Below are 13,127 nucleotides of genomic sequence, written 5' to 3' on the forward strand. Positions count from 1 at the left end.
ACCCTGAATCCTTACCTCCTGCAATTTGATTATTAACCTCTCCTGGAGTACCTTGTCAAAAGCCTTCTGAAAATCCAAGTAAATGATATCAATTACTCTATTGTTATCATAAATTTTAGTTGCCTCTTCATAGAACTCCAGCATATTATTTATACATGATTTCCCTTTTCTGAACCCATGCTGGCTTTCTGCTAACAAACCTTTTCATACCAGCTACTTGTCCACCTCATTCTTTATTATTGTTTCCATTATCTTGCCTGTGACACACATTAAATTTACTGGTCTATAGTTACCAGGGTCAGTGCAGTCACCCTTACATACTAGGACAATATTAGCCCATTTCCAGTCCTTAGAGATTTCACCAGTCTTCAATGACTTCTGAAAAATACATGTTAGGGGTCTGTATATATAATCATAGACCTCTTTAAATACTCTTGGATATATGTTGTCAGACCCTGGAGATTTATTAACTTTAAGATTTTTCAGCTGAAGAAGAACCTTACGTTCTAAGATCTCTAAGTCACTTAAAGCAATTATTTTTCTCTACTTGCTGGCATATTACTACCGTCTTCACAACTGAATACTTCAGCAAAATATGAGTTAAAAGTATCCACTATTTTCTTCTCTGTGTAATTTTACACCTCACTATTATTCCTAATGCAATAAACTTCTTCCTTGGCTTTTCTTTTACTACTAAACTATTGAAAAAATCTTAGCATTGAAAAAATTCAATCTTAGCATTATCAGTAATATCCTTCTCAACCTGCCTTTTGGCAATCCGAATTTCCCTCTTAACTACAGCTGTTTTTTCAATAATTTTATGTATATCTTTATATTCGATCAATTGTTCTGACTTTGATAATAAACAATTCCTGCACTGTGTGTATTACCTTTTTAAATCGACCCCATTGTTCCTCAACTGACTCGACATCAAGCAGTTCCTTCCAGACTACCTTCTGAAGTCTTTACACCATCTGCACAAACTTTGCCTTTCTGAAATTATATTTAATGTCTTTGGTTTTTACTGATATAGTCTACAAAAACAAGACTAATAATGCTATGATCACTTGTTCCTAAAGGCTCAACGACTCCCGTACTCAAAATTCTATCCTAATTATTACAGAATATCAAGTCTAGACAGGCCTCTCCTCTTGTTGGTGCATTAACATAATGTGTCAAAAAAAATCATTCAATAACTCAATGAATACATTTTCCTGTAATCCTTTAGTCACTGGGTTCTCCGACTCAATACTCAGGGAATTATAGACACCCATAACCATATCATCACCGAGAACTTGCTTTTTTAACATTCTGATAGTTGTTTATTAAAATCACTATCAACATTAGGGGTCTATAACCTACATCCAATGTTATTCCTTTACCCTTATAGCTTTCAATTCTTACCCAGATATCTTCACTAAATCTTGATTCATCTCCTGTCATAGCAGCCTCACACTTAAATTCTCTCTTATGTACAGTACAGTATATGGCTTACTTCTCCAATCTTATGATCTTGCCTATCTTTAAGTATCTTTTTAATATACTTCAGGACGAAGAGACTTGGCCCGAAACGTCGACTTTACCTCTTCCTAGAGATGCTGCCTGGCCTGCTGCGTTCACTAGCAACTTTGATGTGTGTTGCTTGAAATTCCAGCATCTGCAGAATTCCTTGTGTTTGCTTCACTATCTTGCTCTCGCTTTACAGTACATATTTATGCCCCTTCCCTCTACAGTCCTGACGAAGGGTTCCGGCCCAAAATGTCGACTGAACTTTTCCACGGATGCTGCCCGACCTGCTGAGTTCCTCCAGCGTGTTGTGAGTGTTGCTTTGACCCCAGCATCTGCAGATTATTTTGTGCCCGAACTTTAGCTTCGGGCCCTTTTCCTTTTTTGTTATTTTGAAACTGTAAAAGATGGGAATAACAAAGTTTTCTTGCTTAAAATATTAAAGAAATGTGTCATCTTTAACTTCATGCCTTTTGGAAATCAGTTCATCTTTTACTCACTTAGCTATTCACAGTAACAGAAATTTTGACTGGGGCGCCCAATCTTTTGCATGTCACTGTATAAGAACATATTTCATTATATATGAATCAGAATCAGGTTTATCATCACTGACATATGTTGTGAAATTTGTTACTGTCTGGCTGCAGTACAGTTCAATAAGTGAGCAAAACAGTGAGTTAGTGTTTATGGTCTGTTCAGAAATCGGAGGGAGAGGGATGGGAAGCTTTGACTGTGTCCTTGGGCTCCTGTATCCACTCTCTCTGATGGTGGTATAGCTGGGGAGGTCCTGAATGATGCCAGTGATAATAAAGCTCATTCTGATTCTGTTCCAATAGATCCAAAGCTCATATTCTCCACCTGATCAATGAACATATTCAAACTTCTACTGTGTAGTTTCTCTGCTCAATGTTCAGGGAAAATAATTAAATATCATTACCACAAAAGGTGTTTCCTTGCCATCAGTTCCAGGGCTTCGATGCTTCGTGAACCGTTTCTCTATGGTGCCGTTTTGAAATGTTTAGTACGGCTTGGAAGCCACTGATAAAACATGCCACGACATTCGAGGTATTATTTAAACTTGTTTTTTTAATTCACTGCTCACGTTTCAGTATGTTGTAAACCCAAATCAGGATACGAGAATACAAGGTTGGGATTTCTTAACTACTGTCAATATTCAAGTGTCCACAAGACCATTTTAGTATTGCGACTGTTACAGTGCAGGGAAAATTATCTGACATTGCACATCCGTCTCTCTCCTGTGCTTCTCTCCTCAACTGTGAAGGGAATCATACCACTGCTCAGCATCTAACTCAGTGCATGGTACTAATCATCTCCAGAAAATTATATAACCACCAGTATTTAAAGAACAACCTTTAACAACTTGACAAGCAGAGTAGAAATGTGTCTTCTGATGCCTGAGAATAAAACTGGAACACACAGTATCGTCACCTGGGTTGATGTTAATATTGAGTGGTGATGTTTTATTTATATTTTACCAATATCTTATCTGTGCTTGCTATTTTATATGTGCCTTGTGCTGTGTGTGACTGTCTTGTGCTGTGTTTTGCACCTCAAACCTGGAGCAACACTGTTTTGTTTGGCTGTATTCATGTATGGTTGAGTGACAATTAAACTTGATCTTGAGGTTTGATTTATGTGTTAATATTTATGAATTAACAGTGCCTCAGAGACTCTCCAGTTCTGCAAAGTAGTATACTTAAACTCAAACACAGAGGTTCCCTTGGGTTTGAAATGTGTGTTGGATTAGCGATGTCCTTATGTAAAAGACACATTTATTTACCCGCTTTAATATTTTTAGAGGTCAAAGTTTGAAAGATTAGGCAGCAGACTTGCTTGAGTTGTTGTTGCATCACCATGTTGCTCAACTCCCCTCTCTACAACTTTGTTCTAACTGATGTACAGAGCATCTGTTTAGATAACAATGACTTCATCCACTACAACATATGAGCAGAACTAGGCTGGGCCATTACACCTTTATTATCCCTCTCAACCCCATTCTCCTGTCTTATCCCCATAACCTTTGAGGCCCTGACTAATCATGAAGCTGTCAACCTATCAAAAGGGTCAGTGTTGCTCACCTTTCAGGGGGTTTCCTCATTGAAACATTGCAGGAATGGATGTGAAATGGCTTGCACATTTCTACTAATTAGTTGTGTTATGCACATTGCCCCTCCTAATTACTCTTGTAAGCTGTGTCTCCCACAGCAAGCCCGCTCCTTACTGAAACTCTGCGAAGTTCCCCTAGTGTTGACAAAGTTTGCAGCTTCTAGACTCTTTATACATAAATACAAACACTTAACATTTAGGGAACTCGGTCAATAAACATCTTTAAACACACTCTCTTCTAAATACAAGTATTTACACATTTTTAAATTATTTTTTTATAAAGTTGCCTTGTAACAAGCAACTAGTTTCCACAAACTATTGTCCATTAAAAGCAAGTGCTGGAATTGTTGTATCTTCCTCCACTGGAAAACATAGACATTGTTTATGGAACAGACCATTCTACAGCTTCGACACAGATGCGGCTGACCTGTGTGTTTTCATATCTGAACACCACGTAATTATAAATGTTAACAGTCTGCAAAAGATTGAAACTAAGGCATTTGAATCTAATTAAATAATCAAATATGTGATGTCACTGAAGAAGGAAGTCATTTCAAAGTACCTTGTGTGTCCAGATAAGTCTTTACATCCAAAACTGTGTTACTTTTAACAGTGTCTCTACCCATTTCAGAAACCAATGTTTTTGTTCTCATTGTGTGACAGATCCTGGAATTAACAAACATTGTGACTTGGGGTTTTGTTGGTCAAAGGTGCAGATATCAATGGAATTAATGGACACTTTTCAGTTCTTCCTCTCCCAGGGCACCTTCTGGAAACATCAGGCCCTCCTCCAAAAACCTTGGCCTACACCCAAAGGTGGGAAGGGTGGAGGGAGTAACCAGTTCAGTCCCAAACACACGGGGGCAACTATCACTACCGCTGGTTGTGTGTACCAACCATCCTGGCAATCCTACGTACATCAGCAGCTTGTGTTGAAACATAGAGGAAACTGCCCAGAAAATCACCGGGGTCTCCCTCCCCCCCCCCCATTTGGACATTTACGGGGAGTGTTGTAGACAAAGGGTCTGAAGCATTGTTGAGGATTGCTGCCACCCATCCCATAATCTCGTTGACCTACTACTATCAGAAAGGAGGTACAGGAGCATCAGGACTAGGACTGCCAGACTGGGTAACAGCTTCTACCCTCAGACTGTGAGACTAATGAATACCCTATCACCACCAGGTCTCATCACTAGCTGTTTATTCACTTTGAATTATATTTTATTAACTTATTTGTGGTAGAATTTATTTTATGTGCTGTGTGTGATATGTTTGGTGGGTGCACCATGGCACCGAGGAACGTTGTTTTCATTTGGTTGTATATTAAACCATAAGACATGGGAGCAGAATCGGCCATTTGGCCCATCGAGTCTGCTCCACCATTCCATCATGGCTGATCCTTTTCCCTCTCAGTCCCAATCTCCTGCCTTTTCCCCATATCCCTTTATGCCCTGACCAATCAAGAATCTATCAAGCTCTCTCCGAAATACACCCAATGTCTTGGCTCCACATCTGCCTGTGGCAATGAATTTCAGATTCACCACCCTCTGGTGAAAGAAATTCCTCCCCATCTCTGTTGTAAATGGACAAACCTCCATCTTGAGGCTGTGTGCTCTAGTCCTAGACTCCCACCATAGGAAACATCCTCTCCACACCCACTCTATTAAGGCCTTTCAATATTCAATAGGTTGCAATGAGACCCCCCACCCACCTCCACCATCTTTCTGAATTCTGGGGATTACCGTCAGTTGACAACAAATGTGAACTTGAACTTGAAAGCACTGTGTGTCTATGACACCATTTCCTCTCTGGGAGGTTTAGATCTGCAAGTGTAGGTACCCTGTAACAGAAACACTGGGGGAAGACCAGAGAGCACGGTGGCGAGAGGCAGCCATTATAATGATGATTCTAGGGACAGGGAGCAAGAAAGATGGACTGGGTACCATAGAGTAACCATCATCAAATCCTCAACAGTGGACACAATGCCTGCTTTTCCACTGCGATCAGACTACCTCATGAAGAATGATAGCTGCAGTTTCATCGCTTCACTCTTAAGTCAGAAGTATTCAGGGTTGACTGAACTGCTGACAAGAGCTGAGAAGCAGGAAAATTGCAAGTGGTTTTAAACTAGTTAAATTTCCTGAGTTATAGGGAAAGGTTGAATAGATTAGGACTTTATCCCCTGGAGTTTAGGAGAATGAGGGGAGATTTGATAGAGGTGCACAAAATTATGTGGGGTATAGATACAGTAAATGAAAACAGGTTTTTTCCACTGAGAGTGGGTGAGACTAGAACAGAAGTCATGGGTTAAGGTTGAAAGGTGAAATATTGAAGGGTAATTTCTTTCAGAGGGTGGTGAAACTGTGGAATGAGTTGCCAGTGGAAGGGGCAGATGCAGATTGAATGGCAACATTTAAGAGAAGTTGGGATAAGTACATGGTTGGGGGGTGGTGGTATGAAGGACTATGGTCCTGTTGCAGGTCAATGGGACTAGGCAGATTAACAGTTCGGCATGGACTAGATGGGCTGAAGGACCTGTTTCTGTGCTGTAGTGTTCTATGACTCAGATCGCCAACTAAGGATCTACTTTGTGTAAGAGGGACCTCGAAACAAAATTTTCTTCTCCAGCGCCAACCAACATCCCAATGGTGCCTACACTTTGAAAAGCACTTCGTTGGTTTTAAAGGTCATCAGGCTGTCCTGATAGAGATGTGATAGCCTTTCCCAGCCCTTCCTCACAATGGGTGAGCTGAGGTGGACAGCGTGAGCTCCTTGAGGTGGTGTTGGGGGGAATCAGGGAAAGAGAAGGCAGTGGGGACAATAAGGAAACTGCAGACTGGTCCACTTCAGTGGAACTGGGAGAAGTTATGGGATTCACACACACAGAACCTGAAACCACAGTGCTCTTGTGAACAGAAAATTGCTTTAAAGAGTCTAAAGATGTCTTGTTTCTGTGGCGAGAACGGAGAAGTTGGAGCACTTCCATTCAGAAGAAATTGTTCAAAAACGGGTAGAGTTTTGACCATTTCCAGCTGGGAGTTTGGTACATCGAATGAAGGGGTCCAACAGAAGGGGAAAGTGAGAAAGAAGCTCCCTGCTGAAGGAACAGTTGTTCTCCACTCCAGCTCACTGCATTGCCTGTCTCTGTGGCTCTGAAATGAAGAAAGAACTTACTTGATAAGTTATGGTCTGAGATGCCTGCTTGAAGGGATCAACGGGAGCTAGATAGCACCCTGCAAATCACAACTTTGTTATTTCCTGTCAGTCACCTTACGTACAGACACTCCTGTGCCTAGCACCACTTTATGGACATACAATCAATCTATGTATATAAGCTATCTTATGTATTTATATATTATGTTTTTATTGTTTTATCTTATTGTCTGAGTTTTTTGTGCAGCATCAGATCCAGAGTAACAATTATTTTATTTTCCTTTATACTTGTGTACTGAGAATGATCTTAAGAACTATTGAATCGTGGATACTTCCCTCGCTGTGACACAAGAATGGGAAGCGAAGGGCAGAGCAATGGTTCGTAATGGTGTCTCAGTTCCTGGTGCGTAACTGCAAGGCAGAGCAGCTCGGCTGAAGCACTCTGCCTCTTGACTCTCGGTCAGATAAATGTTCCCTCCATTTCTTTTATTGCTAGGTTGATCTAGAATGGGCTGACATGTGAACACCTTATCCTCAAGCAGGGTCTCATCTTTGAATGAAGGCTACCTTAGAATCCAGTTACATGGAACGGACTGAACACAACCCTTACTTACTATAGCGCTGTTAATTCTGCCATGGACAGTCCCACGCCCGGTCGCAAAAGGAGGAGGGTTGGACATGGGGCTAGAAACGCCATCCCATAAAAACCCAGAGCTATAGGAACACCGACAGAAGCTCCAAAGACCTCATCTCCGGGAGAGGAAGGAAACACAAAGAAGATGGGCTACACCTGGGGACAACGTGAAAGATTGACGCAGGACAGAGGACTCTGGTGAGCGGCTGCCAGTGGCCTGTGCCCCAGCAGGGGTGATGGGTTTAAGTAATCAAAGGTCTTATTCTGTTAGATTAACAAAATTATTTGGGGGGGGTGGGGAGTTAGCTTGTGCGGGGATCTACAATTGCACTCACGCTTCTTGCAGCCATTTTTGTGCTTACAACTCTCAAGTATAGGCCTGTTAAGGCTTTAGTTTATAATCGGGGTTCCTGTGTTGACTATAGAGTAAGTGGCCTGTTCGATACCCATGGTGTTAACCTGTTAGAAACACCCGCTCACTTGGCATTCACTGGGAGATTCCTCCTCTCCCGACACGTAACATTGATCGTCACCACAGGATTCTCCTTCCTCGTGGTCCCAATGCATTCAATACTGGAAGCATGTCGGCCTGAACACAATTATTGCCATTTCTCTCCACAACCATGAGAATCTGTCCGTAGTTTACAAACATGGATCCAAGGTCTTCTCGTCTTCTCACCTTGTAAAACCTTTACCCTAATGAACATTCTAGTCCTTCGTTTAAGAAAATTATTTACCCCACGTTCAATGGAACTCAAGTCTTGCCAGTTGCATTGCAATGCTTGGTACTTACACGTTGCTTTAGGTTGGGAAAGTCCTTTAACTAATCATCTACCTTCTCCACACTGGGAGAAGATTTGTACCTGGACATCATTTTTGTACAAAAATAGAAACTCATTTGGGGTGTTTTACATTGTTGAAAAGAGTAAGTAAAACTCAATTCATCGGCTGTGGACTTCTCAGGAACAGCAATCAGTTCAACGAAGCCTCACTCAACCTCTGAGTGACATCTGCATCATGCTTGCTTTAGCAGCGCGCCTTGGCGCAGTGCCCGTGCTGTGCAGTCCAGTCTCCAATCTTCTGTTTGCAGTGGTTTTTAAATGTTCTTAGATCTTGTATGAGTTCATTGGCGTCGAGAGAGTCAGCTGTCCGTTTGGAACCACTTCATTGGCATCATCCTCCAACAGTCCGGAAACATCCGCATTGGGGATGCTGTCATGGTAACTGCTGAAGCTAATGTTGTCTTCCTTCAGCTCTATTGTCCAGAAAGGAGCGTTCAGCTTCCGGTTTCGGTACTCTCGGTAAACGTAGACAGCCGCCACGAAGCCCATGAGCAGGACCACCACCGTGATAATGACTACCAGCACCACAAGGTTGAAACGGGTCCATGAGATTTCTGGGGCAACTGGGGCGGCTGTGCTCACCCCACCCTGTGTAGTGGTCAGCAGTGTTGACAGCAAGGTCTGGTCACTTGGAGCCATGGTGCTGTTTGTGACTGGTGTGGCCGTGGGCGAGTGGCTGGTGCTCAGCTCTGTGGAGGTCATTGGTGGCACTGTGGTTATTTCTGTGATAGCGAATGAGAAAGACAGAGTGGTTAACGAACGTTCGGAAGAAATAATCCTGTTCAGTTAAAGGCAGATCACACACAAACAGGAATAGAAATAACTGCAAGTGTAGAAATGCCATCAAAAATGGCTGGAACTGCAGGGAAAATTTACAATGGCACTGCAGGAATTGGAGGATCTGAGTTATTAGGGAAAAGATGAATAGGTTAGGGTTTATTACCAGGAGCATAGGAGAATTGAGGGGTATAGAAAGGGCAAGTGCAAGCTGAAACATGAGGGGGAATTTCTTCACTCGGAGGACGGTGAGAGGGTGCAACGACTGCCAGTGCAAGTGATGGATGTGATTTTGATTTCAACGTTTAAGGGAAATTTAGTCCAGTACATGGATGGATGGACGGATGGATGGGAGAGGTGTGGAGGGCTATGGTCCGGGTGCAGGTTGATGGAACTAAGCAGATAAATAATTTGCTACGGACTAGATGGGCCAAAGAGCCTGTTTCTGTTGTGTAGTGTTCTATGACTCTACGAAACACTCATCAGGTTGGGCAGCATCTGTGTGGAGAGGAACAGAGTTAACGTTTCAGCTCAGAACTGCACTCTGGGAGGGACTGGAATAACTTCCAACCAGTAACGCAAACCTCCTTGGGAGCAGCCTGAACACTGGCTTCCCAGTATATTCCGACAGTTCTGGGAAAAATACTGCCCTGCACTGTAGATCAGGCAGTCAATATCTCGGCTGTTCTGGCTGGTGTACAGGTGCAGTTGTGATGAGTTAATTCACTTTTGCACTATTTATTGCACAACTATTTATTTTTGTAACTTACAGTAATTTTTAAGTCTTGCAAAGTACAGCTGCCGTAGGTTACGGGGTAAAGGTCAGGGAGTGGGGCTGAAGAGGGGAAAAAGAAGATCAGCCCTGATTGAATGGCAGAGCAGACTCAATGGGCCAAATGGCCCAATTTCGCTCCTATGTCTTATAGCCTTGTGGAATAAGAAGAGAGAATACCCAAACACAAAATTATTAACAGACCCACCCGCATACAGTTCAAAAAATCACTTCTGAAAAAGTTATTCACAAGCTATATTTGAATCAAATGCCTCTGTCTTGAAAGGAAGCTTTTGTTAATATTGCTGTGAGATATTTGGACTGGTAGCAATCTGCTGATTGTGTGATGAAGATTTTGGTTGGGCGGGGGTTTTGGTTGGGTTGGGGTTTCGGTTGGGGTTGGTTTGAGGTTAAGAATGATTTCAGGTAGGATTGAGTTGGGTAGGGTTGGACTTGTGCTGGGTGGGGTGAGGTATCATCACAGTCCTCCCAGAGAGAGGTCCATGGCACAGACCACTGGGCCAGCTTACATGGCATCTTCCAGAACACTGAGTAGGAAGGACAGTCCACACTGTGGCATGTTGCCAACAACAAGGTTGAATCTTTGCCTTCACCCTACCTTGTACAGCTGGATCCTGGACTTTCTGTCAGATTGCTGACAGGTGGTAAGAGTGAGTTCCCTCACCTCTAACCCTCAACACAGGAGCCCCATCCTTTACTATCTGTACACCCATGACCGTGTCACCACCCACAGCTCTAATCTGCTAATCAAATTTGCTGATGATACTACATTGATTGGCCTTATTGCAAATCATAACGAGGTAGCCTACAGAGAAGTCGCCATCACCCAGACAGAGTGGTGTCAAGAAAACAACCTCTCCCTCAATATTGTAAAAACAAAGGAGCTGGTTGTGAATTGCAGGACGAACGGAGACAGGCTCACTCCTATTGACATCAATGGATCTGGGGTTGAGAGAGTAAACAGCTTCAAGTTCCTCGGTATACACATCACCAAGAACCTCACTTGGTCTGTACATACTGGCTGTGTAATGAAAATAGCACAATGCACCTCTTTCACCTCAGACAGATAGTGTGGAGGGCTGTCAGGGGTTACAGTGGGGCACTGATAGGATGCAAAACTGGGCTGAGAAATGGCAGATGGAGTCCAACCCAGACAAGTGTGAGGTGGTTCAGTTTGGTAGGTCAAATATGATGGCAGAATATAGTATTAATGGTAAGACTCTTGGCAGTGTGGAGGATCAGAGGGATCTTGGGGTCCGAGTCCATAGGTCACTCAAAGGTGCTACGCAGGTTGATTGTGTGGGTTAAGAAGACATACGGTGCATTGGCCTTCATCAATCGTGGGATTGAATTTAGGAGCCAAGAGGAAATGTTGCAGCTATACAGGACCCTGGTCGGACCCCACTTGGAGTACTGTGCTCGATTCTGGTTGCCCTACTACGGGAAGGATGTGGAAACGATAGAAAGAGTGCAGAGGAGACTTACAAGGATGTTGCCTGGATTGGCGAGCATGCCTTATGAGAATAGGTTGAGTAAACTTGGCTTTTTTTCCTTGGAGCGATGCAGGATGAGAGGTGACCTGATAGAGGTGTATAAGATGATGAGAGGCATTAATCATGTGGATAGTCAGAGGCTTTTTCCCAGGGCTGAAGTGGCTGCCGCAAGATGGCACAGGTTTAAGGTGCTTGGAAGTAGGTACAGAGGAGATGTCAGGGGTAAGTTTTTTGTACGCAGAGAGTGTTGAGTGCGTGGAATGGGCGGCCGGCAACGGTGGTGGAGGTGGATACCATACGGTCTTTTTAGAGACTCCTGGACAGATACATGGTGCTCAGAAAAATAGAGGGCTATGGGTAACCCTAGGTAATTTCTAAGTTAAGGACATGTTCGGCACAGCTTTGTGGGTCAAAGGGTCTGTATTGTACTGTGGGTTTTCTATGTTTCTATGACTTTCTACAGGGGCACAATTGGGAGCATCCTGACTTGCTGTATCACTGCCTGGTATGGAAACTGTACTTCCTTCAATCGAAAGACTCTGCAAAGAATAGTGCAGACAGCCCGGCGCATCTGTGGATGTGAATTTCCCACTATTCCGGACATTTACAGCAACAGGTGCGTAAAAAGGGTCCGAAGGATCACTGGGGACCCGAGTCACCTCAACTACAAACTGTTCCAGCTGCTACCATCAAGGAAACGGTACCACAGCATTAAAGGCAGGACCAACAGCCTCCAGGTCAGCTTCTTCCACCAGGACATCAGATTGATTAACCTACGGTGGCATAATTGTATTTCTAAGCTATATTGACTGTTCTGTTGTATATCTTGTTGTACATATAATTTATTACAAATTACTATAATTTGCACATTGCACATTTAGACAGAGGCATAACATAAAGATTTTTTACTCCTCATGTATGTGAAGGATGTAAGAAATAAAGTCAACTCAATTTAATTCATTTGACTGGCTGCCTGGGGAGAGCAAACCAGTCCAGGCACAATCCCACCCAGTCTGGAGCAGGTCTTTACCTCTCTGACAGGTTCCAGCCACAGCATCTCCATGGTAACCCTCTGCACATTTCTCACAGTGGAAGCCAGTGGTGTTGGCCGTACAGCTGAGGCAGCGACCAGATTCCGAATCGCAGATGGGAAGTCTGCTCTTTGCATCAATATTCCCGTTACACTCACAGCGCACGCAGATACTGTCCGAGTTGTAGTAGCCATCCGCACATTCGTCACAGTGGGCACCAAAGTAACCTGGCCGGCAGCGGTCACACAGCGGCTCCCCCGACTCTGGACAGAGGGACAAACAAAAACAGCGTGAAGGACAAGGCATCTCCATGACATGGCCCTAAACACATCCCCAATTATCTTCCCCAAAGATCTTGCCTGTCGAAGCTGTTGGGATTCTTTGAGAGATTACAATTTAGATATTCAGAAGGCCTTTGACAAGGTGCCACACATGAGGCTGCTTACCAAGTTAAGAGCCCATGGTATTACAGGAAAGTTATTAGCACGGTTAGAGCATTGGCTGATTGGTAGGAGGCAGCAAATGGGAATAAAAGGATCCTTTTCTGGTTGGCTGCTAGTGACTGGTGGAGTTCCGCAGGGGTCGGTGTTGGGACCACTTCTTTTTATGCCGTATATCAATGATTTAGATCAGTGATTCTCAACTGTTTTTTGGCCACAGCCCCCTTAGGATCTCTTCTCAGGTTCCAGGGCCCCCCTTTCAAACAGGGATACAACATGAACAGATAGACAGAAAATCATTTATTATGGAACACCAAGAAAACTTGAACAT

At 43.3% G+C, this 13,127-nt stretch overlaps 1 protein-coding gene across 1 annotated transcript in view; it reads right to left on the minus strand.

Moving 5' to 3' along the window:
* Positions 1-910: 910 nt before the first annotated feature.
* Positions 911-13,127, minus strand: part of LOC134359730 (multiple epidermal growth factor-like domains protein 9) — a 224,186-nt gene continuing 211,969 nt past the window's right edge. The window contains exons 5-6 of the mRNA XM_063073264.1: positions 12,356-12,619; positions 911-8,984 (exon numbers count right to left, since the gene is read on the minus strand). Coding sequence (XP_062929334.1) covers positions 8,527-8,984; positions 12,356-12,619 — 722 coding nt within the window. The 3' untranslated portion in view covers positions 911-8,526. The remainder of the gene's footprint in view (positions 8,985-12,355; positions 12,620-13,127) is intronic.

The sequence above is a fragment of the Mobula hypostoma genome, chromosome 21 (assembly GCF_963921235.1).
Source record: "Mobula hypostoma chromosome 21, sMobHyp1.1, whole genome shotgun sequence".
NCBI classification, from domain to species: domain Eukaryota; kingdom Metazoa; phylum Chordata; class Chondrichthyes; order Myliobatiformes; family Myliobatidae; genus Mobula; species Mobula hypostoma.